Source organism: Miniopterus schreibersii, assembly GCF_964146895.1.
Source record: "Miniopterus schreibersii genome assembly, chromosome: 1".
NCBI classification, from domain to species: domain Eukaryota; kingdom Metazoa; phylum Chordata; class Mammalia; order Chiroptera; family Miniopteridae; genus Miniopterus; species Miniopterus schreibersii.
Window position 1 is genome coordinate 164,110,503 of NC_138101.1, and position 25,353 is coordinate 164,135,855.

General features: G+C 49.4%; 1 protein-coding gene across 2 annotated transcripts in view; it reads left to right on the forward strand.

The window, feature by feature from the left end:
• CORO2B (coronin 2B) overlaps positions 1 to 25,353 on the forward strand; it is a 118,450-nt gene that overhangs the window by 44,539 nt on the left and 48,558 nt on the right. For both annotated transcript variants that reach the window (XM_081131723.1, XM_081131722.1), the window contains exon 2: positions 18,803 to 19,003. In XM_081131723.1, the coding sequence (XP_080987849.1) occupies positions 18,803 to 19,003 (201 nt within the window). The remainder of the gene's footprint in view (positions 1 to 18,802; positions 19,004 to 25,353) is intronic.

Consider the following 25,353-nt stretch of genomic DNA (forward strand, 5'->3'; position numbering starts at 1 on the left):
CCGTAGTGGGTGTTCAGAGTATGCCACTGTGTGAGTAGAGGTTACCCAGGTCTCCTCGGACCACCAAACAGGGCTTAGGAGTCCCTAAGCTGGAAATTTCCCACAGTTCCTTTTATGCAACTTTCTTGACCAAGGACCAGAGCAAACATTTCTTTAGGGAATTTTTTAAAGTCATGTTTATTGTTTAATTTACATGCAGTAAAAGCCATCCTCTCGAGTGTCCAATTCTGTGTGTTTTCACAACTGCATATGATTGTGTAACCACCATCAATCGTGATCTAGAACATTTCTGAGGGGGAGTAACCACGTGCCAGGGGCAGTGAGATGAGTCTGGCTGCAGCTTAAACAGTTAGTGGGAGAGGAGACCTGTGACGATGGTTTTGTGGGAGGCACTGTGAAAAGTCTGGTCTTTATCTGCCGGGCAGCAAAAAGGAGAGGGGCCTGGACGGATCTAGGCTGAGACCTTACTGAGGGGATGACTGGGGGCTGACCCAGCCCAGGGTCAGGGAAGGGAAGGCGGCCTGGGAGTGATGCCGCCCTCCTGGTGGGGCAGAGCCTTGTCGTAAGTGGAAAGGAGCGGTAGCCTCTCCCACTGGCCTGTCACTTTCAGGGCGCTCATGTTTACCTCCCAGGCCAGCTCTGAGGTCTCACCAACCACGTAGTTGCTCTGCAGTGATGAGGTCACAGAAAAGAGAGACTCAAAGCAGGTGGGACCTATGTCCCATTCATTCACTATTCACTCAACAAGCGTTCATGAAGTCTCTACTGTACGTACAGATGTTATAGACCTGGTCCCTGCTCTCCAGAATCCTATAGTCAAAAAGGCATTCAGCCTCTTTGTGCTGTGAATCTGAAAAAAGGTAGATGTAATATGAGCAGAGCTTGGCTTGAAATACAAAGTGTTCAGAGAGCAGAGGGGCAGAAGGAGTGGATTCTGTGGGGACATCTAGAAAGGCTTCCTGAAGGACGGGGCATTTGCCCTGGGCCTCAGGGATTGTATTAGACAGTTCAGTTATCATTTGCTGAGTTGAATCTTGCAGGGGTAGCCTGGTCTTCTCTTTACTCCGAGACCCCGAGGTTCATGGGGATGGCTTCCTTTCTGCCCCAGACCCCCCCCCCCGCCTACCCCCATATCGCAGCCCCATCAGCCCCATCCTGTTGTAGCCAGTGTAACTTGCTCTGAGCTGATGTGCCAAGGGGGTTTATTCACCCTCTCCTCTGCACCCCAAATCTTCTCTCCCTGCTCCCAACTGGAAACCCAGCAGGAAACCTTCTATAAAGAGTGCCAAGACTCCCACCCACCCCCCAAAACACAGCCACATCAGTGCTGCAGGGAGGGAGAGAAGGGAAGGGAAGAAGGGGCAGCTTGATTTTGGTTCGCGCTTTGCACAATGAGTAATAATGATGATAAATGTTCAACAATAATGATACGTTAGCATAATGACCGTATATTGAGTGCCTGCTGTGTGCCAAGCATGCTTGATCTCGTTTCATTCCCACAATAGCCCTGTAGCCTGCTTGTTAAGTACACACTCAGTGGAGCTGAAAGGCCTGGGTCTGAATCCCTCCTTTGCCTCTTCCCTAGGTGACTTTGGGCAAGTTACTTAACCTCTGTGCCTCAGTTTCCTCCCCTGTAATTAGGGGAAGATAATAGCACCTACCTCACTGGGTTCTGTGAGGATTAAGGCCTCTAACCAGAGTGGAATGAGAACATGGGAGGAGAGACCCCGTGTCTCTGGGAACAGATGAGTGATTTACCTCCAGACAGGGCAGGGGGGAAGGAACTGGAATTGGGCAGCAGAGGTGCTGTGGCTTTAGTGTTAGCAGAGAAGAGCCTAGGGGGTGAGACCTACAAGGGGTACTGGGTGAGCCATGGGATCATGCTGGGGAGAACTAAGTAGGTCTTGGTGTTTTGTAAAGTTGCTGCCCCCTGAGCTGGGCTGCTCCACATTGGAAGTTCTGTAGTCCATGCCCGAGAATAGCATTTGGGTCAGAGACTCTGGAAGGTAATTGGAAAGGCTCCATGCGTGGCCACCATGTACAGTTGCGTGAGTTGCGCCTGCACAAGGGCACCTGGGAGAGGAACAAGTGGAGGCTGAAATCCAGCCCATGTTCTGCTCACCAAGCTGTGGGCTCTGGCCCAGAGCTGACTCTGCCAAGAGGAGGAGGTCCCTTTCTCTATTTTCATAAAAGTGTCCTACAGACTGGGGTGGTTCTCACTCCAGGGGAGAGGTGAGTAGAGAGACCTTATCTGCAGAGGTGAGTCTGCAGAGGCCAGATGATGCCAGTGGATTGGCTTTGATTTGCATAGTGTGACCAGGAGGGGCTGAAACAAGAACACAGCCTGGGACCAGGACTCGGAGGAAATGATGTGAATGGAAAGGCTGAGCACTGAGAAACTTCAAGGGCTTCGTAATGTGCTCATGAAGTGGACGGGAGACCAGCAGAAGGGTAGGTGCCAGGAGTGCGTGCATGTGTGTGTGTGTGTGGTGTATGTGTGTGTGTGTACCATGAGGGAAAAGAGAAAGCAAAGAATCCCAAAAAGCAAGAATCCCAAAAGGACAGAGGCACCACCACCCTTGAGCAGCTGCCCAATGGCCTTGCTTTGTCACCCACATTGCCATTATGTTGAAAGGGGGAGGGAAGGGTGCTGGTGTTTGCTCATTGCCCACCAGGCCCTGTGCCAGATGTTTTACATACATGACCTCATTTTCATCTCCACCCCTCCTCCTCCTGGCTTCTATCGAAATGACAGCCTTCAGAGAAATAAAGAAAAAAGTGAGGGGAGGGATCTCCTTTCAGGTCTCAATAGTGTTGTTGGACCCGGGAAGTGCTGTGTGGGTGGTTGTGTAGCAACGGGCAGTATGAATCTGATCATTGCTTTTCTCCCCCAATGGCCATCGTTGTCACCCCTGGAGCTGTGCAACTCTTCCAGCAACTGCACAGAGGCAGAGGCAGAGCAGAGGGAGCTGCATCAGCCCACCCCGAGGAACCCTGCTGAGATGAGAGGAAACCTAGCAGGGAATGGAGGGGCCCTAGGTTTTCTTTGCCCTCTGGCAGGGGCATCCTGCTGGGCATGGGCAGGGCTGTGTGGTGTCTGAGCCTCCTGATAATTTCTAGGTTCTTGGCAGTGAGGGCAGAGCCTCTGAGACATAGAGATCTCAAAGAGATAGATCACAGGTAGTGTCCAAAGACTCAGACGTCTGCTACCTCCTGCCTCTTCTTCATCTTCTATCCTTTTGGCTACAAGTAACAACAAAAATCAACCAAGAATGACTCAAGCTGTAGGCATATTTACGGTTTCTTGAACAAGAGGCCTGGAGGAAGGAGTTCCTAGGCTTGGTTTTGTGGCTCAACAGTGTCATCAAGGACCTAGACCTTTTCTATCCTTCTGGTCTGCCTTTTCATCATGCTGGCTTTGGATCAGGGATTTGTCACCTCATGGACCCAAGGTGGCTGCCACAGCCCCAGGCTTTACATTCTCAAATGCAAACAAAGGCCGGAAACAGTGTATCATCCAGTATATCAAGGAAGATTTTTCTTATGTGTTTTCTTTTATTAATAAGAAAAGACTTTCCCAGAAGTCCCCCAACACAGAACTGAATCATAGGGCCTCTCCTAAGTGTGAGGGATACTGGGACAGTGAATAGCCCTCCTGCCCTGGAGGTGAGTGGAAAAGGGTGGGAGTGGCTGGTATGTAGCCGGTCAGCAGCATCCAAGCATTTGTCCAACTGCTCCCAGGGAACACCCAGATGGCAGAATCATGGAACTACTCTGAAGTCATGCTTGACTTCAAAAAAGCCAGTCATGTCTTACCCAACTGTTGGTTATTGACTGTGTGTGCAGGACACTGAGGGAGGCCAAGAGGATGGAAACTGCCCTGAGGAGTAGGCATTGTATTCTCCATTTTTACAGATGAGAATGCAGGTTCCAAAAAATGAATGATCCTGTCCAAAGTCTGTAGGGTACATAGCTAGTAAGTGGTAAGCTAGAATTTTGACCCAGGCCTTTCTATTTTTAGAGTCCCTGCTCTCTCCACCCTTCAAAGCTGGCATGTGGGCCCAGCTTACAGCTTTCTAGAACTTTCTTTAATATATAAGAGAACCAATCAGACCATCAAGTATATGCCAAGTGTCCACAGGGAACTGCAGCCAGAAACACTGCAGATGCTCAGGAAGGGTGAGTCCCAGGAACAGAGTGTCAGAGATGCATGGGGGCCAATTTATTAGCTTTTCAACAGCAGCAAACACACCAGAGAAAGTCCTGACACACCTGCGCAGAGAGAGCTCCTTGAGCTCTCAGGGATGAGCCACTTCCACTGCCAGTGTAGACACCTGCCAGTGTAGACACCTGCCAGTGCAGACTGGCTGCTGGAATGGCTCAGGGCAGCTGCCCTGAGAAGGCCAAAAGTCCCTCCCTGTGGCTTAAGTGGGTTCTCTTGGTTTGTAGAAACAGACTGTCTCTGTTTACCATTAGTAATGAGAGGCAAGAGAGTGACCAGCAGGCAGGCCTCCTAGGATTCCTGGGGCAGCCACACGAGCAGGAGTCAGAAGGCTGGAATGCTGGTTCAGAGCTACCATTGTACGAGATTGCCTTGGTCGTCTTGTCTGCTCAAGCCTGGCTTCTGGGATGGTGATGAAGCTCTCTGACTCTCCCTCCTGCTTCTGCAACCACTTCATGTGAAGGGACTTGCAGTGCCCCCCCCCCCCACACACACACACATTGCATAACTCCAGGGGGCGCTATTCACATGGTCAAGCTATGCAGTGCACAACCTCATGGCCTGGTAAGGCAGCCCTGACCACTTGGATGCACAAAGAAGAAACAGTTTCTTTACTTTCTCAGAAGCTAATCTGATCTCATTCAGGAGCCCCACCTCACAGGGTACAGTGATAAACACATTCAGCTTCATCCAGTGGCGTCAGTCTAATTCAGTAATTTAAACAATCCTGTCATGTGAAGGCCCTGCTTCAGGGGTAATTTGGCTTCTGTTTGAATGACTGCAAAGGGCTCATCTGGCAGAGCTCCTCCTCCTCTGGCGTTTTTTCAAAATGGCATCTGGGGATATAGATGGCCGAGGCTTAAGTGACCTCAGGTGTCAGGGGAAGGGGGACCTCTGGCTCTGTGCTGGTCCTTAGACATGTCCTAGCTGATGTCCACTGAGGTGTGGCTGGTCTGTCCCATCCCAGGGGATTCTTTGGGCACCTGCCACTGAAGGCTGCAGCTGACAAACCCATGGCCCAGGTGGTCCAAGGTCCATCCCCAGATGGGCCTTGGCTCACTTGTTATCTTGCCCCAGGCCTAGACTGTCTTGCCCACAGCCTCTGATGAAGTTGACTTGCCCTTCACCATGGCAACCTCTTGGTGGCCTGTGCTTCTTAGATCATCCATGTCCTCCCTCAGGGGTGAGCAGGGTTGGTTCATTCTCTCCACCAGCCAGAGCTGAAGGAGGCTCAGGAGTGCATGCCTGGCCCTGTCTGTCTGGCCAGTTCCCTTGGCCATTTTCGTTCTGTGAGGCCACCTCTTATTTGGCGCAGGGCCATCTGAATAGTGGTATGTCTCCTAGCATCCTATCCAAGAAGCTGGAGAGAAACCTTGCTACCCTCTGCCATCGGCAGCACCCTCAACCCACTGAGTACATGTCCACCTAAGATTTGGCTCTGAAGTGTGGAAAAATCAGGACACATATCTGAATATGCATTTCCCTTTCCGTTTCCCTTCTTGGTCTCTGTCTTTCCATCCTCGAGGCTCTCCCCTTCCTCTGGTGCTGGGCCAGGACCTCCCTGTCACCGAGGCAGCAGGGCGAGACTCCTCATTTGCTAACAGAGGCAGATGGGAGTCGAGAAAAGCCTCTCTAGTCTGGGTGGTTGAGCTGGGTGGTTGAGCCAGTCACCACTGAGTGTGGGTCCCTCCTCCTGGAGCTGAGCTGGGGGGGCAGTCATGTGGGACACAACAGGGTCACCTAGATAAGGCTGCGTCCCTTGTGAGTGTGGGGAACAGAGGCTATCATAGGGGGATTGCTGGTCGAAGATCCAGGCAGGTTCCCCTTTCCTTGCTGGGCCTAAATTAACTAATAGACTCTTTTGACAAGGCAGTGAGTGAAAGGTGGAGAAGATCATCATGAGACAATCATCAGTCAGAGGGCTTTGCAAGCAAAAGCCATTTTATTTCCCCAGTAACATGCAGTTTAATCAAAAAGTTTCTACTGTCATTTTTATTTTTATTTTTTTTAAATTTATCTTTATTGTTGAAAGTATTACAGGTGTCCCATTTTTCCCCCTCAATTGACCCCCTCCACCTTGCTCCCACACCCTCCCCAGGCCTTCACCCTGTTATTGACTGTGTCCATGGGTTACACTTATATGCACATAACTTCTTTGTTTAATCTCTTCCCACCCTTCACCCCTCTTCCCTCTTTCCTCTGAAATATGATCATCTGTTGCATGCGTCAATGTCTCTGGATCTATGTAGTTCATCAGATTCTTTTGTTCATTAGCTTCTTAAAGAAGACCCTTCAACTTTTCCTGTAGTGGTGGTCTGGTGGTGATGGACTCCTTTAGCTTTTTCTTATCTGTGAAGCTCATTATTTGACCTTCAGTTCTAAATGATAGCTTTGCTGGATAGAGCAATCTTGGTTGTAGTTCCATGTTTTTCATCATTTTGAATATTTCTTGCCACTCCTTTCTGGCCTGCAAAGTTTCTGTTGAGAAATCAGCTGACAGTTGTATGGGTGCTCCCTTGTAGGTAACTAACTGCTGTTCTCTTGCTGCTTTTAAGATTCTCTCTTTATTTGTAACCTTTGGCATTTTAATTCTGATGTGTCTTGCTGTGGGCCTCTTTGGGTTCCTCTTCTTTGGAACCCTCTGTGCTTCCTGGACTTGTAAGTCTATGTCTTTCCCCAGGTAGGGGAAGTTTTCTGTAATTATGTTTTCAAATAGGTTTTCAATTTCTTGCTCTCTTTCTTCTCCTTCTGGCATCCCAATAATATGAATGTTGGGCCTCTTGAAGTTGTCCCAGAGGCTCTTTATACTATTTTCATATTTCTGGATTCTTTTTTCTTTTTGCTCTTCTGGTTGGGTGTTTTTGTTTCCTCATGTTCCAAATTGCTGATTTGATTCTCAGCGTCCTCTACTCTACTGTTGATTCTCTGTAAATTATTCTTCATTTCAGTTTGTGTAGGCTTCATTTCAAATTGGTACTTTATTTTGATACTGTCATCGATTTTCTCAGTTGTTTTCATAATACTCTTACTAATATTCTTGAGCATCCTTATAAACAAAATTCTGAACTCTGTATCTGTTAGCTTGCTTAGATCTATTTCATTTAGTTCCTTTTCTAGAGATTTCTTCTGTTCTTTCCTTCGTGACATGTTTCTTTGCCTCCACATTTTGGCTGCTTCCAGGTATTTGTTTCTATGTATTAGGTAGAGCTGCTATGTCTCCTGGAATTTGTAGAGTGGCTTTGTGTAGTAGGTGTCCTGTAGGGTCCAGTGGCTCAGCCTCCCCAGTCACCTGAGCTGGGCCTTCTAGGTGCTCCCCTGTGTGGGCTGTGTGCACTGTCCTGTTGTAGTTGAGTCTTGGTTGCTGTTGGTATCACTGGGAGGAATTGACCTGCCGGCCAATCAGCTGTGAGGACCAGCTGCAACTACAGCCAGAGAGCTGCTGTGCTGGAGACACCCCTATGGAGCAGGATTTACTTCAGTGGAGCTTTGGTGTTCACCAAGTTTGCCCCTTGAGTGTCACTCGTGGATGTGGTAGGGTTGTAATCCAGCGTGGTTGAGTCTGACCACCAGGTGCACTGTCTCTGGGGCCTCCTGGGAGGTGCAAAGTCAGCTTCTGCTGGTGCCTTGCCCAGGGCCACCCAGCATGAGCTACACAGCAAACCAGACTTGGCTGCTACTTGTGCTGGGCTTTGCATTGTCCAGGAGAGGCCAAGCTATGAGCCCGTGCAGGCTGCCGCTAGGGGCCACTTATCAAACTGTATGGGGCCCGCTGCTGCTTGTTTGAGAGATTTTAGGAAAGTCCTAAGCATGAGGCTTGAGAGGCCACTTGCATAGAAAAGCCCCTGGAAATGGCCTGGATGAGCTGCAGGTGGGGAGGGGCGGGGCCTCCGGGAATCACGGGGTGGGGCCAAAGGTGTGAGTCAGGTGCTGGCGATTCAAATGTGCCTGCCCACTGGCTGTGTATGGGGAGGACTCGCCAAAGGAGCAATGGCCTCCGCCAGCTCTTCTGCCTGGGAGGAAGCTGCCCTTCCAGCTCTCGCCCGGATTCCAGGCAGGTTAGTTCCTCCCCAAGTGTCCCAGGTCCTTTCAGGCTGCTGCCGGGCGCTGGGCTCAGAGGGAGCGCGTCTGAGTCCGTGTGCGGGCCCTTTAAGAGGAAAGCCTGGGGCTTCCGCAGCCTCCGAGACCCTCAGGGACAGTCCCCGCTGGTTTCACAGCCCGGAGTTGTGGGGACGTCTCTTCCCGGCCCTGGAGCCCTGGGCTGGGGGCCTGCTGTGGGGCTGGGACACCTCGCTCCTCTGGGAAACCTCCGCTTCGGAGATTCCCTCCCGGGTTTAATCCGAGGCACCTGGTGTGGTGTGGGCCCGCGGCTGTGTCTCGGTGATTCAGCCCCAATCCGCCCGCGTCTCCGCCCCTCCTATGGTCTCGGTGCTCCTTCAGTTCCCTGGCTGTGGGGCTTCTGTGCAGCCAGATTTCAGGAAGCTCTGAGCGATGGTGGTTCTGTATTTTAGTTGTAATTTTGATGTGGTTGCGGCAGGCGGCGGGTGCAGCTGTTACCTACGCCGCCGTCTTGTTCCCCCCCTCCCCCACTGTCATTTTTAAACCCTCAGCTGGTGAGGCCCCTTGAATTGTTATCAAAGTCCAGGAGGAAATGGTGACTGCTACGCACACATATGTGTACCATATATACCACACATATCGCACACCATATATACCACACACCACACGCACATCCTGTGGGGACGGTGCGAGGTGGACAATGCAAAGTTTGTCCCCAGCAAGCTCTGGGCATGTGTCTGGTGTCTGCTTCTCTGTGGGCAAGTGGATACACTGCCTTCTTTTATACTCAAGATGATTAGCATAATGTAAAGATTTTCAGTGTTTTCTTTCTCATCTCTGGTACTGAGAGATTGGCGGGCCTCCTTTGTGCTCTAACAGACATGCTACAACATAGCACACAGGCCACCCTTCTCTTCTGTGTCCTGCCCTGGTGGCAATTTAGATAAATTATCTCACGAGAAAGGAAAAGCCCAAGCCGAGTTACCATGTTCCCCCAGGGACAGTTGATCAACCCATCTTTTTTCTGCATTGCCAGGTGATGGGGAGCTAGAGTTCTGGTCTATGAGATGGTCTGAGGATCCCCTGGTTACAGGCACCAATAATCAGAAGGGCTCCTCAGTAGGACCTGGCTGTGATCACCTCCTGCCCTGGCCAGCACACTCACATGTTGTTTCGGGAGGTTTCATTGACAGGGAGCAGCATCAGCCCATGCTAGGTCTGCATGAACATAAATACATGAGCCCTGACGTGCCCTGGCTTAGGGACACCAGCATGATCGGACTGCCAGTGGGGAGGGACCACTACAATGAGGGCTCACCCACTGTGTGTCAGGGGCTGGGCCAGGAACTCTGAACTCGGGATCCCAAATCATGCTTCGAGTCAGGCAGGGCATTTTCCCAGTGGGAGCCTTGGGGGTGGCAGCTCAGCATTTTGATTCAACTATCAAACAACCTTTTTTTAAAAAGTTGCTCATCCTTACCTTACCAAGAGAGGCTGCAGTGGAAAGAGAATTCCATTAGCCCTTTTTGAGTGCTTACTGCACACCTGGTCTTGTGCTTGGCAGTCTGGGAATGTGGAATAAAGCCCCAGAGGATTGCATTAGGCCCAGCTCTCCCATTGACTTGCTGTAAGTCAGGGAGACCGTCCAGGACAAAAGAGATCACCTTAAGTCCTTTCTAATTGATTGATTAATTAATCAAATGGATTTATATAATATTTGTATAGTAGTTCATAAAGCACTTTTACATACATTATTATTTCACTGGAGCCTCATAGCTATCATAGGAAAAATGTGTGAATTATATATCCATTTTACAGATGAGAAACTAAAACTCAGAGAGGTAAAGGGATTTAGGAGCTGGGGCTTCAGAGGGCATGATGCTTGTAGGACAGGTCAGGGACTGAGTGGCTTCAGCATCACCTGGCAACTTGTTAGAAATGCACATTCTCAGGCCCCACCCCACAACAATCTGTGTGTGTTTTTGTTGTTGTTAATCCTCACCTGAGGATATTTTTTCCATTACTTTTCAGAGAGAGTAGAAGGCAGGGAGGGAGGGGGAGAGAGAGAGAGAACACATCAATGGGAGAGACACATGGACTGGTAGCCTCCCACACGCATCCTGACCTGGGTCGGGGAGCGAACCCGCAACCCAGATACGTGCTCTTGACCGAGAATTGAACCCATGACTCTTTGGTGCAAGGTCTGATGCTCTAGCCACTGGGCCACATTGGGCAGGGCCTGACCTGTCTTTTAACAAGCTCCCCAGGTGATCCTGGTGAACAATCAAGTCTGAGTAACACCCGAGGAGAGCAGTGTCTCAACTTTAACACATCTGCTATATTGGGGATCTCGTTAAACTGGATTCTGCTTCTGTCTCAGGTGAGGCCCAGGAGTCTGCATTCCTAACCAGCTTCCAGATAAAGCCAGTGCTGTGGGTCCACAGACAGTACACTAGGAAGCTTGGTAGAAATGCGGATTCCTCAGCCCAGCCCCAGGGTGTGATCCTGCAGGCCAGAAAAGGGGCCCAGGAACCTGGATTTCCACAAATACCCCAGGAGACTCTGAGGCAGGATACCTTTCCCAGGGTTCCAGCTTGAACACATCTATCCCAGTCTCATTTTCCAGTTTTCCTCTTCTGCTCCCCCTTTCCACTGGCCCTGAACCACCCATCTGATCTTCTGCCAAGCTGTGGGTTAAGGGGTGTGAGTAGGAGGCCATCCCTGAGCCAGCAGAGCCCTCGGTTCCTCAAAATAGGTCGGGAGTCTGGAAAGACCAGGCTTAGTGCCTGCAAATAGAAACCATCTGTTGGGCCTGTGCTTTGAGCTCCACTACCCTTCTCACGATGGGCAGAGGAATATAGAACTCAGAACCCTGGTAGAGGGGGGGTGCTTCCCTGGGTGGGGCCTGCTGGACCCAGACACCCCAATAGGTCTGTCTGCTGAGAGAAGTAGTGGCACCATGTCCTACCCCTCCACCTCTCAAACCCACCCCCACTTCCAACACAGGCTTACAGTGTATATTAGTCATCAGGTGACCTTCCTGTGTGACCTTGGACCAGTCACTTCCTTCTTCTGTGAAATGAGAGGCTGGATTTTAGTGGACCCAGGGTCCTTTTCTGCCCCGGCAGGCTATGCTCCATGAAAGCCTTTTTGTGTCAGGACCACATGTAGGAAAAGTTGGGCCCACAGGGAGGCAGACGTTTCCTTCCCCGGCTTTCTGCCCAGGTTGGATCTGACAAGTTGGGAACGCATCCTGCAGATCCCGTAAGGAGGTGGACAAGGTTTGTGATCTGGGAGCACCAAGGGGGCTTTTGGAGGCTTTGAGGGGAAGTAACAGTCACTCTTTCTTACTCCTGTCCTCTTATTCCTTCACTCATTCATGCATTTAATAAATATTTATCAGTACTGTATTAAGCCTAATGAGAAGCCCTGGGAAAATGAGGAGAGACGCAGTCTCTGCCCTCATGCCCATCCATTGTGGTCCGCAGTAAGCACGTGAAGCAGAGATCCTGCTGTCAGATCTGAGTTGAGATCCCACTTCTTCCACTTAAGTGACTTTGGACAAGCCCAGCTGCATCTGTAAATGGTGATAATAGTTGCATCTATTCCTTGGGATTATTATAAGGATCACAGGATACAATGAATGTAAAATGCTTGGCTCATAGTAAGCACTTAATAAATGTTGGCTATTGCTGTCAGTGTGGTGAGCGAGGAAAAGGGTCAGGTGAGATGAGGAGACAGGTGAGGTGGAGCCAGGATTCAAATGTAGGTCACTTGGCTACAGAGCCCTCCCTCCTCACCACCGCTGTACTGCTGAGCTGTGAGCTCGGCCTGGGGGAGCCTGGGGGACCCGGGTAGCGAGTCAGCCCCCTGCTGCTGTCAGCTGTGCTGTAGGGGTCAAAGAATTCTAAGGCAGGCCCTCAAGGAATTCCTGGGTCTCTGAAGACCCAAACCCAGTGGATTCAGCAATCAGAGAGCATCTAAGAAAGAAAATGTGTGGTCCAGCTTCTCCATGCTGGAAATTTCTTGAATGGCTACAACTTCTCAGAAGTCCTGGAAACCAATGAGAACTCAGTGTCCTGGGCTAGACCATGATATGGCAGAGCTAGATGGTGGCCTTCTGGCCCAAGCACCTCCTGTTGGGGGAGAAGGAGGGACCTGCCTGAGGGCCCATGGTGAGTTAGTGGCTGCACTGGCCAGGACACAGATTTCTGGCATCTTAGCTCACACCAGAGGTTCTCAGATAGGGTGCCACAGTGCAGTCCCAGGCCCATGGCTTGAAGGAACGCCCAGCTTCCTTCTTGACTTGAACTCACACAGCTCTGTCTTTGTCCATTTTACATTTTGGAGTTCCGAATAATATTTTATTAGGGGCAAGAGTTCTCCTGCTAAAAGGAAAAGATCCTAGTCCTTCATTTAATGAGGAGGAACCTGAAAGATAGAACCCGAAAGGTGGTTACTGCCGAGCCTAATGAGCTTCTCAGGGCCTGGGCTGATTCACTTCTGCTCCCTCACTTGGGAACGTGCACTGTGTTCCTCCCGTGTGCCCAGACCGGGGCTTGGGGAAGCAGAGCGGGCTCAGAGCTGGAGGAGGGCCAGGTGGTCAGCTACCGCTCACGGGCCCAGAAAGTCACGGGCGAAATGCAGCAGAGGCCCTGATACTAATATCTGTGCCCTGTGCCCTGTGTTCTCATTCCTCATCCTCATAAGGATTCTAGGATCTAAGTGTGGATGATATCTGCATTTCATGGAAGAGGACAGTGAGCCAGAGAAGGAAAGCAACTTATCCCAGGCCACACAGTTAGTGTGGCCCTAACCCTAACAAGACTGAAAATGCCAGCCTTTCTCTGGCCTCATGTGAACAGCGAACGGCTCTTGCAGAGGGAAGTCTCCTGGGCTCCCCCAGCCAATGGCTCTCCAAGGATGTAGCCACGAGCTCCCCTCTTACCTGAGCCAGAGAAAAGAAGATGCCCTTGTGTATTTTTGTGTTCCAGTTAAGTGACTGGATTTGAGTCGTCATCATCTAGAAATTGCACCCGCTGGCCACAATAAATCATTTTCCGCATCGGAGGAAAGGATACAATTTGCTTCCATGTGGAGTGTACATAGTGATTATCTCAGAGGAGAAAAAAGCCAGCCTCTATTTCTTAAGAGGCTATAAGGGCCATTCAGCTGCAAAATGAATACTTTTTCCTTCCGGGCCCTCCCCCCCCCCTTGGAGGGAGACTAGGATGGCCCTGGCCCAGGGAGAGGCCTCCAGGGAGTGGGTCCAGCTGCTGCACACATCTGGAGGCCAGAGCCTCTCCCTCCTTTCCTCTGACCACTGGCTTAGCCCAGCCCCTTCCTCCCCCTGGCAGAGCCTGGCCTCCCCAAGTAAACACTCAGTTGAGGTCAGAGCCTTTCCCTACAGGAGAAAGGGAGAGGGTGGAACTAGTGTGTGGAAAGCACCCACCTTGTGCCAGATACCTTCTCAGGCACTTGCATTCAGCCACTTCATTGCATCCAGTGAGCTCAGTGACATTATTCCCATTTTACAGATAAACTGATACTCAGAGAGGTTGAGTAGTCTAAAGTCACACAGCTAACAAATGACAGCGGCAAGGTAGAAGCCTTTGAAGTCTTTCTGACTTTCAAAACCCCGGCTGCTGTACAGTTTTTTACACTTTTGTGTGTTGTGTATTATATGGAGCAATGTGTGTGGGGGTGGGGCAGATATGAGTTTGGGTGGACAGGCTGAAGGAGGGGAGCAATGGACTAAGAGTCAGAAGTTCTTGGCTGAAGTCTTGACTCTCCAACTTTCATAGCTTGTGTCTTTGGGCTAGTCTCATAAACCCTCTGAGCCTCAAATTAGTAACATATATACTGTGTGTTTTCAGTGGGATTATAGCATCTGCCCAGCTCTGCCCACTGGTCATCTGGGGGAGGTGAGAATGAGGTGGCGCCTAGAGAGGGTCATGGCAGTGGCCGAGGGTGGTTTGGGGGGCAGTTCTACAGGCACTTGTCTCCTTGCTGATGCTATGCTGTCAGCAGCAAGGGACTCACTAAGTCCAGAAGCTGTGGTGTCCTGCTAACAAGTTGTTCAGAGGAATTGGGTCTGCATGACCAGAAGGACAAACACTGCAGAGAAAAGGCTTGGACCCAGAAGTGGTCATGCGGTAAAAACCAGACCCTTGTCCTGTGGGCAGGAGTGGAGCGTCATCCTGAAAATGAAGCTCATAACCGCAGCAAACTGAAGTCCCAGCCCTGGGTGAGGTCCTCAGGGAGGCTGCACCCACAGCATCTAAGGAACAGGGCACTTGTGCCTGACCTTGGCTCTTGGTCTCCCACCATACTGAGAGATTATTAACCAGAGTCACTGGAGGCTCCTGCCAGACAGGAATCCTGGACCAGGCCTGGGGTGGGGTGGGGTGGGGTGGGGTTGTACAGGGGCCAGGAGGAGTCAGATGATCAGATAACTTACTATCTAGTAGCAGGAGAGGGAAAGCATGTGTATCTACAGCTTAAAAGAAGTGGTGGATCATTCATCACCTCTGTGGGCTGCCCTAGGAGGAGATAGCAATTGCCATGACAGCCGTTGTCATTCAGGGTCACATCAAACTAGCCGGGGAGGCATTGCGATCCCTGTTTTACAGAAGAGGCTGGTCCCTGGCCAGGGTGGCAGAACCAGGGTTCCTCTGGGCACTCTGACCCCTGTGCTCCTCTGTCTCAACACAGTGTTTTTCATAAAGTAGAGGAGTGCTATTATCTCCGGGCTGGAAGACCATCCAGTTCCATCCATTGTTCCACATTACTCTTAACAAGAGGTCATCCACCTGAATCGTGACCCCTCTCCAGGGATGGGAAGCTCATTATCTATCAAGACAGCTTCCTTTTCCATCTCAGGCAGCTCTAGCCACTAAGAAAGCCCTTCCTTCCGGGAAGCTCAAATGTGTCTCAGTTTTGTCCTGAAAGGTTCAGAGAGTGTGTTCTTCTCTCACTCGAACTAGCTGGGGAAATCCACCAGGATTTGGGCTGGGTTTGGGGGCTAGGGGCAAAGGGCAAAGGGCCAGATTTTCAGGTCACCTCTTGGCCGCCCCACCAATTTCCCTCTGAGGTCTGGCAGCTGCTCTAGTCCCAGCTTCTGTGTGGCCTCATCCCTCTGGCAGAGTAGGGAAGAGTCTTCTCTGATCCCTGCCTGCACACCCATGCACCTAATCTCAGAATGAAGTCAGCCCCTTAGTAACCGCTTGTGGAGAAGTCTAGCCTCCCTGCAGGCGCCCCACTTCAGCCACTTGTGTGCCGGGGGCTGACTTGGACTCCCAGGTCCTCCAGCCTTCTGCCCACCATCCTTCAACACAACCCTTGGCACTGTCCAGCCAACCCCCTCTCTGCTGCCAGTCCTGCAAGGTGGGTGCTCACACATTTCCTCTGCCCTCACCTCCCAGCCTCACCCCAGCAAAGCCAGTTAATAACAGGGGTGTCTTCAACCTGCACTGAATCAAGGCTTTCTACCCAGCTCTGGAAGCTTCTAGTGAATACAAGATTGATTTTGAAGATGTCACAAAGCAACATGAGACAAATCGCTGGAACATTTTATAAGATAACTGACTTGGTGTCTTTAAGAAGTCAGTGTCACTTAAAAATATATATTTTTAAAACATGATGGGAGTGCTGTAGATTTAAAGGAGGTAAAAAGAAAGATCACAACCACATTAAACACATGGGAGCAATGTGGCTCCCCAGCCGGGTGTCAAAATATGGAATAGCTGTAAAAGGCATTCTGGAGAATTCTGAGTATGAGCTGGGTATTAGGTGGTATCAAGGAATTGTTAATTTTCTTAGATGTGATAATCATGATGTGCCAATTAGGAAACTGTCCTCCTTGGTAGGAGATGCATGCTGTGCAATAGTGGGGCAGGAGGCATGACCTTTGCAACTTCCTTTCAGATGATTCCAGGAAAGAAAAAGAAAGAAGTACACACACATACACACACACACACTCACACACACTCATACACACACACTCACACACATACACTCACATATACACACACTCATACACACACACACATTCACACATACACTCACACACATACACACACAGAGAAGTATGGCAAAACAATAATTCACCCAGATGGTGGGTGATGATTACACCATTCTCTTGACTACTTTTGTACATTGAAATATTTCATTAAAAAAGTTGGAAAAAACAGTATGGACTGCGGAGCTAGAAAGAACAGGTTCAGCCCTGGCCGATTTTGCTCAGTAGTTAGAGCGTCGGCCCATGGACTGAAGGGTCCCAGGTTTGATTCCGCCAAGGGCTCCGTCTCCGGCCCCAGTCGGCATGTGTGAGGCAATCAATCCATGTGTCTCTCTCACATCGATGTTTCTCTCTCTCCCCTGCCCCCCCCCCACTCCACTCTCTCTGAAAAGCAATGGAAAAAATATCCTGGGGTGGAGATTAAAAAAAAGAAAGAAAGAGCAGGTTCAAATCAACCCTGCGCTTGCTGTCTGAACTTTGGCTGTGTCTGTTTCCCACCCTACACAAGCACCTGTAGCTTCCTGACGGCGGGTTATGAGACTAAGCAATGTGTGCGCAGTGCCTGGTGCTCTCTCAGTGCAGGTGGATGGACTCCTCCTCCATGAAGCCTGCCCTGATCCCTCCTGCCTTCCCTGACCTCTCATTGCTGTAGCACTTACAAGTCTACAGTCTGTTTGCCACCAGATGTCTGTTGAATTTGCATTGGTTTTATCTCTTCCACCGGCTTGTAATGTATTTATAAGCAGAGTCTGTGTCTGGTGCTTTCCAGGCACCTCTCAATAGAAAGGGCCCGTGGGGGCAGCAGTGATAGTTTATCCTGAATGCGGCCTTGCACCTACGTTATCTCATTTTGATGCTTCAAATAACCGCACAAAGTTAGAAATTATGGACCTCATTTTAGAAATGGAGCGCCTGATACTTGGAGAAGCAAAATGTCTTTCCCTAGGAGTGGAATGGGAGATAGAAACACAGGACTGCAGAGTCCCTCAACCTTTGTGGCTGAGCTCCCAGCTTTATTTAAATCAAATGCAAAGTTTTTATTTCAGGCAGATTCCCAGAGTTGGTTTCCTGGTTCTGTGGCTGTGTCTCCTTTTGTTTTCTTCCCCTTGGAAACTTCACGTGAAGAAATGAGCTTGCCCCTTTCTGTCCTGAGATGGGGTGGGAGACGCAGGGCACATCAAGAGATTTGACAGGAGCGGGAGGTGATGGATAATGGTGAAGTCAGGCCAGAGCGTGTTCATTTCACAGAGCATTTATTGAGCTCCTGCTGCATGTCCAGCCCTGGCTGGGTGCTTGCTTGTGGCTCATCGCTCCTGGATGTGTGTCTGCCAGGGCTGCACCTGTGATGGCGTCCATTTGTAGGGTCACCCATAAGGGGCGCCATCCTACAGTGAAGCTGGACTCCATTGCAGGCTGCTCATCCAGTCTTCACCCAACCACTTGTGCATATCGCGTGACAGGCATGCAATAGGAACCAGGGGGTGGGTGGGTTGGTTGGTTGGTTGGATGACTGGTTAGAGCCTGTGTCATGGACGGTGGGCAGGGAGGGGTGAGGAAGTGCACCGCTCCACTCTCTAGAACAGGGACTCTTAAACTTGAGTCTCACTGCAGGGAAAGGGAGCTGATTAAAATGGTTATTTCTGCGCTCCATCCTCCAAATATTGAGTTCAGAAGGTCTGGACTGGGACCCAGGAATCAGCATTTCTAATAAATGGTGTTGGAAGGAAGCTCAGAAACTCCCCCCCACCAGATGATTTTGATACAAGTGATCTGGGGGCCACACATCAACAAGCCTTTCTCCAAAGGGTAGCCTGGCGTAGGAAAAAGTCTTAGCTTTCCAGCCAGGAGAGCTGTGTTCATGGTCCCACACTTTAGCTGTGTAACCTTGGACAGGTCACTCCACTTCTCTGTACCTGCTGGTCACAATGTTGACGACATGGGACTAAACGATTTCTGAGGGTGAACTTACCGGGTTCGAAGCCCGAGAGAATCAGAAGAGGGATGATAATGGGTGGTTGTTTCCTCCCTGCAGATAGAGAGGACGCCTTCCTCCCCTTGCCACGAGCAGTGTTCTCTTCTGTGAACACCCAGCTTTGTCCGTCTGCGCCTCCTGTACTGCACTGAGCAGTTTCTGGCTCGCAGGAGGCAGCCCACACGGGTTGTTGGGTGGTCTGCTCTATCACATGGCACATCCCTTGGAAGTGAAAGGACCCCTCATCCTTTCTGGAAGGTGGGATGGGCGTGTGTACCAAAAGCAGAAAACATATGAATACCCTCATGCCAGTCTTTGCTCCTGTAGGACTTTGTTAAGAGTAAGTCCTCTAGCACAGGGTTGGGCACACAATTCTGGGAGGTCCCTGACCCTTTCCTGTGTCCTGAGGGCAGCACCAGGGCTGGCCCACCTCCTGCATCCCTGGAGAGCAGCCTCCCTCCACCGGTGTCCAGTGGAGGGCCATCAGGGAGCAGTGCCCAGCCTGACCCTTGTCTCTCCTGGCCCCTCACAGATGTCCTGGCGTCCGCAATACCGAAGCTCCAAGTTCCGGAACGTGTACGGGAAGGTGGCCAACCGGGAGCACTGCTTCGATGGGATCCCCATCACCAAGAATGTGCACGACAACCACTTTTGTGCCGTCAACGCCCGCTTCCTGGCCATTGTCACTGAGAGCGCAGGAGGAGGGTCCTTCCTAGTCATCCCCCTGGAGCAGGTAGGTGCCTGGCACCTCCCTAGCCCCTGCTGCAGCCCCAGGGCAGAGAGAAGCCCTCCTTGGTCATTACTGGGCGGTTGCCCCTATTTCTCTCTGCACCCACCACCACCTTTTACTTCCTTGTCATGTGTCCAGTGTCTGTGCCTTCCCAAGGTTTTCCTGAGATTCACCAGAACAAGTGCGGGCTGGGTCCAGGAGACCGAGATCTGTTCCCAGAACGTCCCCAAAGGTGTGCGCTTGGACAAGTCACTTTCCTCGGGGTGCCTGGGGCTCTCATTAACCTGAGAGATTGGCCCATTTGATCTATAAGACCAGGTTCAGCTCTACCATTCTGTGTTCTGGATGTTCTTTTGGTTTGGAGCTGGAAGGGAGGAAGACCCAACCATAGGCACATTGGGCATCTACAAAAATGGCACACTTATTTTAAAAAAAAACATTGCGAGCTCTCCACTGAGAAACTGGCAATCATTTACCTTCTCCCTCATCCCTCACCTTCTATCTACAGGTTTCCCCCTCTGCGGCTGCCTTAGTAAATATAGCAAATTAAATTTGCAAAGCGTAGATCATGAAATTTTGAAGCTCTGCCATTCAGGCAGAGTCCCCAGAGGCCCGTGGGAGGTCACGCGCCTCAGGAAAAGTGCTCGCTGTCAGTCCTGATTGTTTATGGCTGAGCTCTCCCTTCCCGGCCTGACTCATCTCCACTCCCACCCTCTGCCAAACTGCTCAGGGGAGGAGAAGGTACAGGAGGAGGAAGCCTTGGTTCTTGAAACCCGCCGTCAGCTGGTGGTAGGGGATGGCTTTTTCCAGCCTCTCCTACCCACGGTGGGAGAGCACAGATCTGGGAAAGACTTGGGCCGGATCCTCCCTTCCTCCAAAGGGGCAGCTGTGGTGATCCTGAGGACACGGCCCCAGGCACAGAGAGGTCTGAGAAGCAGTGGACTTGGCAGTAGGAGGTCTGGGTTCTAGCTGGGCTCTGTACTTGCCAGCCGTATGACCGACCTTGGGCATGTCACTTGCCCTTTTTGCACTTTATTTTTCTGTAATGGTATAGTCTGGATCCTAAATTCTCCTCCACCTATATCTGAGATGTTGGCATTGAGTGGGCTAATGGACATGAAAACTTGTGGATCACATGACATGTTTAATATGTTTTGCTGCTTTCTTGGGAGAATCATCAGCTCTGCTCCTCAATTTGCAGATGTCCTCAGTGGCTCTAACACATTCGAAAGGATTCAGAAATGTAGCTTGCCTCCCCTCCCAAACCAGATGGGCTCAGATATCTGTCTCCCTCGAGAACTAGCTCAGCTCCAGCCGGCAGGCCCCCAGTTACGTTCCTACTGGGGCTCAAGCCCATTGCTGGCCCCCTGCCATACTCCACGTGATGGCTTGCAAAGGTCAACAGTCAGTGCCTCACATCATAGCAAAGTTATTTCCAGATGGATTAAACATTCAAAGAAAAAAAAAAGCTGCAAGTATATTGGAGGAAAATGGAGAACATTTTTTAAATCATGCAATGAGGAAAGGCTTTCTAAGGCAAGACAAGAATCCCTAAGCCATAAAGGAAATGATTAATAGATTAGATTAATTTTTTAAAAGGTAAAGTTTCTGTACTACAATGAGATATGTAAGCAAAATTAGAGGCAAACCACGCAATTGAGTACAATAGTTAAAACGTACTCAACAGACAAAAGATTCATGTCCAGAATATATAAGGGTTCCAGAGAAATCAATAAGAACCTAATAGAAATGGGCTGAGGGTATGAGTAAGCAATTCTCAGAAGACAAAATATATCTTTTAACCTACTAAATAGGAAAAGATTGAAAAGAGTAGTCATCTTTGGTATTGGCAAAGTTGTGAGAGAGCGGGCACTCAAATACACTCTTAGTGTCTTACATGGTGAGAGGTCAGTGGAGGTAGATTGGTGATATATATTGACACTTAAAGGTGCCTATCGCTGGCCCAGAAGTTCCACTTCTAGGAATCCATTCTACAGAAATATACTCCAGTAATGTTTGTAGCATTTTTTAGTACTTGATTTTATTTTACAAACATCAACTTTTTGTTATTTCCAACAAAAATAAAATTCTCAATTTGCATAAAAGTTTCTAAACTCTTCCTCTCGATTTCTGTAATGGTACCAGAGTTTCATACTGTGAGCAGCACTGGTCTAGCATATGATCAGGTTTTGTAAACACTTCATGGACAGTGGAAAAGAAAGTATTTTTTACAGAGTATTTCTCTCTCTATAGAAATACACAAGGTTTCTCTCTCTATAGAAATGCACACATACATACATAGTCAATGTACACATAGCTTTCAATTTGATTTGTTCACATTCTCTGATACGCTTTGTCTAATTTGATTAATAATGGACTGAGAGAGGTGGCTCATACTGCCAGTTGGGTTCTGTTGTTTTCTCTCATTTCATGAAGTTTCACTCGATTTTTGTAGCACTTTTATAACAGTGAAAATTGGAAACAACCTGGAGGTCCATCAGTAAGGAACTGGGTGGACAAATTAGGGTCAGCCACACAGAGGGATGCCATGCAGTCATCGACACTAGTGATGTAGGGCAGACGTTCTCAAGTGTTCAGCCTCGGAATCACCTGACTCTCTTAAAAATTATTACAGACCCCAAGGAGCTCTTGCTTAAGTGGGCATTATATCTATCAGTATTTAGCACATTTAAAATAAAAACAAAGGAATTTCAAAAATATACATGTTAATTTACTTAAAATAACAATAAAACCATTGCATGTTCTCCAAAAAACATATCTTTATGAAAAAACACACACTATATTTTCCAAAACAAAACAAAAAATTAATGAGAAGAGGGGCATTGTTTTACATGTTCGCAAATCTCTTTAAGTTAGTCTGTTTAATGGACAAGCAGGATTCGTGTATCTGTTCTGCATTCAGCCTGCTGTGACATCACACATCATGTACCCTCTGGAAAACCCCTCTGTGCACTCCTGAGAGAAGAGAGTGAAAAGGCAAATAATGTTTTCGTGTTACCATGAAAATAGTTTTTGTTGTTGTTATCCTTACCCAAGGATATTTTTCCATTGCTTTTCAGAGAGAGTAGAAGGGAGAGAGAGAGAGAAACATTGATGTGACAGAGACACATCAGTTGGTTGCCTTCCGCAAGCACCCCAACCAGGGCCAGGGATCGAGCCTGTAACCGAGGTACATGCCCTTGGCGGGAATCAAACCTGGGACCCTTCAGTCCGCAGGCAGACACTCTAACCGCTGGGTCAAACCGGCTAGGGCTGGAAATAGTTTTAACCCAACAAACTCCCTGAAGAAGTCCTGGGATCCCAGGGGTCCCAAACCACACTTTGAGAACCACTGGTGTAGGAGAATATTTAATGAGAGAAAACTATCTATGACATACTGTTAAGTGAAAAAATGGTAAAATATTTAAAATATCCCACTTAAAAATATGGAGTATCCGAAAAAATTTATACACACTTTAACAGTTGATAGCTCAATTTTGAAAATGAAATTTATTTTAATAAACACTGCCTTTATAATTATTCAAAGTGTGTGTATACATTTTTGGGGGGATACCCTATATCCATGTATCCATCCGCCTGTCTGGAAAAGACTTAAAGAATATACACCTAATATTAAAAGTGTTATCTTCGTGTACTGGGAGCATGGGTGCTCTTTCATTGTCTTTGTTTTCCATAGCAATATTTTCTAAAATTTTGTTTTAGATGAACGCTTAATGTTTTGTATTTTGGAGGGGGGAGACCTAATAAAAGCAGTTTGCTGATGTGAAGAGGGAGCCCCTGAGGTTTCAGAGGCAGCACAGCCCAAAGCTGGCTCCGCTCCGGACTCCTTTATGTGTGTTGCAAATGTTTTCTCTCAGAGTAACACATGCTTATGAGTTTGCTGGAGAAAATGCAAACTTAACCCATAGTGAAGGTATGGGGTGGGGGTAGGGGTGAGGGTGGTGGATGGCTGGGAGGATGAGGCAGCTCCTAGATCTAAGTGGTCCATTTAGTTTGAACCAGGACCCTGGATTCTGTGGAGCAGGGTCCTGCCCCCAAAGAGGGTCTGCTTGGAAATCAGACCCCATTCCCCTGCTGCCCGGGTGAAGGCTGTACGTATCCTGCCCCCTGTGGTTAGAGTGGGGCCTGCAGGCAAGGGCCTGGCTGGACGGTGCGGGGGAGGCAGGGCTAATAAACAGCAATAACAATAATGCTGAATTCAGAAACCCCTCATTCACTCAGCAGAGATGAGCTGTTTCGTGCTGGTTGATTTTCTAGGAAGAAGGTTGTATTATTTTAGCTCCAGGTTTTTTCCCTCAGTTTGATAGAAATCTCTAAAAAAGCAGTTTCCTGTGTTATTCAATACAAATACAGAAAAGGTTGGAGCCATTTCTCGATGAATCCTAATCATTGCTTGGAGTGTTAATTAGGAACTGTGAACTCATGTGGCACACTTTTGTCCCTCCACTGCTTTGTCCCGATAATGGCTCCAGACTGTTGTCCTGAGCAACCAAAAGGCCACAGAACATAGTCTGTTGTTGATCTTTTCTGAATTGTTTTCTGTCTACTGTCAGTGTCCTTCTCATTCCTTTCTTGCTTCTTTAGAGGTTTGGCCCAGATGAGGCCAGTATGAGCCCAGAACCCCCAAATTCTTGGGCCTTCAGAGAGAGGCTCCTACCCCTCCAAGAAGCGTCTCTCCCTTTGTTCCGTTTCCCTCAAAGCCAACTGGCCTGAGAGTTCAATATTTGTGAGTCAAAACTGTTCTCCAGGGTATGAAGCCATGTCCACAGCAACCCCAAACAACAATGATGATGCATTGCCTTGTACAGCACTCTGGTCCAACAAACTCTGGCTTAACCAAAGCTCTCGGGTGCTGGGTAGAACCGTCCCCATTTTACAGTTCAGGGAAACTGAGGCTGCAGAGACAGGCATACAGTTGGCCAGTGCAGGAGCTGGGCCTGAAATCAGCTCTCTTATTTCTGAATCCCCGACTCTTTCCACGGCCCAGGATGCTGGAGAACGGGTAAGTTCTGGCTGGCCGATCCCTAAGGAGTGGAATTGTCTTCCCCGGGCTCTTGTTCAGGCTGCTGTTGTGAAGGCCAGAGCCCGTTTTGTCCCTAGTTAACATTCAGCTGCCAGCGTTCTCCTCTCTGGAGTGGAATGTTAAGCTGCAGATGGGGGAGCAATCAGCACCCTGATTGCCTGGCACAGCTGGAGGGGCCTTATGAATATTCCAGAGACCAGGCACTGTGCCCAGGCCTGATTAACCACTTGGGCCTCCCTGGGTGCACCGCCCCTTTCCTGCCACTCCACCAGGGCTGCCCCAACCAGACCCAAGAAGCCCAAAGCTGGAAGCACAGTCTTGCATGCCTGAGCTTTAGCCAGCTACATGGTACCCCAACTGGCACCTGGTAGAAAAGAAAGAAGCCTGGCTTGGATATCAGGAGTCTGGGTTCTCTTCAGCAGCTCTCAGCCCTAGCTGCACTATAGAATCACCTAGGGAGTTTTTGAGGGTCTAACACATCTGCTGTTTTTGAATCTCACCTCAAGTCCCATGATGAAAGTACAGTTAGTCTCCCCATTTTACAGATGAATAAACAGAGATTTGGAGAAGTCAAGTGACTCCTGTACAGCACACTAATGGCAGAATTTCAACCCAGGGCTCTCCCAGCCACACACCTGCCCACCTTATACAGAGTTAGGGAAAGGCATGTCTGTAGATGTGCCTTGTGTTATTCTTACTGTCATTTGCATGTCTCCAAGGATTTCCTTGAACATTAATTCAACCAGTACTAAATGAGCTCCTCTGATGTGCCAACACCACATGGGTCCCTCTCTTCTGGAAGCCAGGCATTTCCCAGACTCTATGGGGAAGCTTCCTCTCTGAAGGACTGAAGCAGCAATTTCGGTTGGCAAGGAGAGGTGGAGAGAAGTGTCCTGGGGCAGGGGACCAGACAAGATAGCACCATCCTTTAGTCCTGGGGCATGGACTGGGCATTCAGCCCATGCCAGGCACTGAGGACCCAGTAACATCAGGCCTGGTCTTAGAGGCACAGGGGCATCCCATTGGCAAGCCAGGCAGGTGGGAATTCTCTGAGAGGGTCCCGTCCATGTTTTGCTCAAGAAGCCAACTCCACGGTGTGGTGTGTGGAGGGAGCTATTGAACTTGTCCGTCTTAACTGCTCCTGCCAGTAGTTCAAATGATGGGGCATAATTGCATTTGCCAGAAACTAGAGTCCCTGCTTAATTTATGCTCAGATTTAGCTGCATATAATGAAAATAACCCAATCCTGGGATTGGGATGCTGGGCTTGGTCTCCAGGTGAGGGTCACTCCTACCCCCTTGTGTAAGCC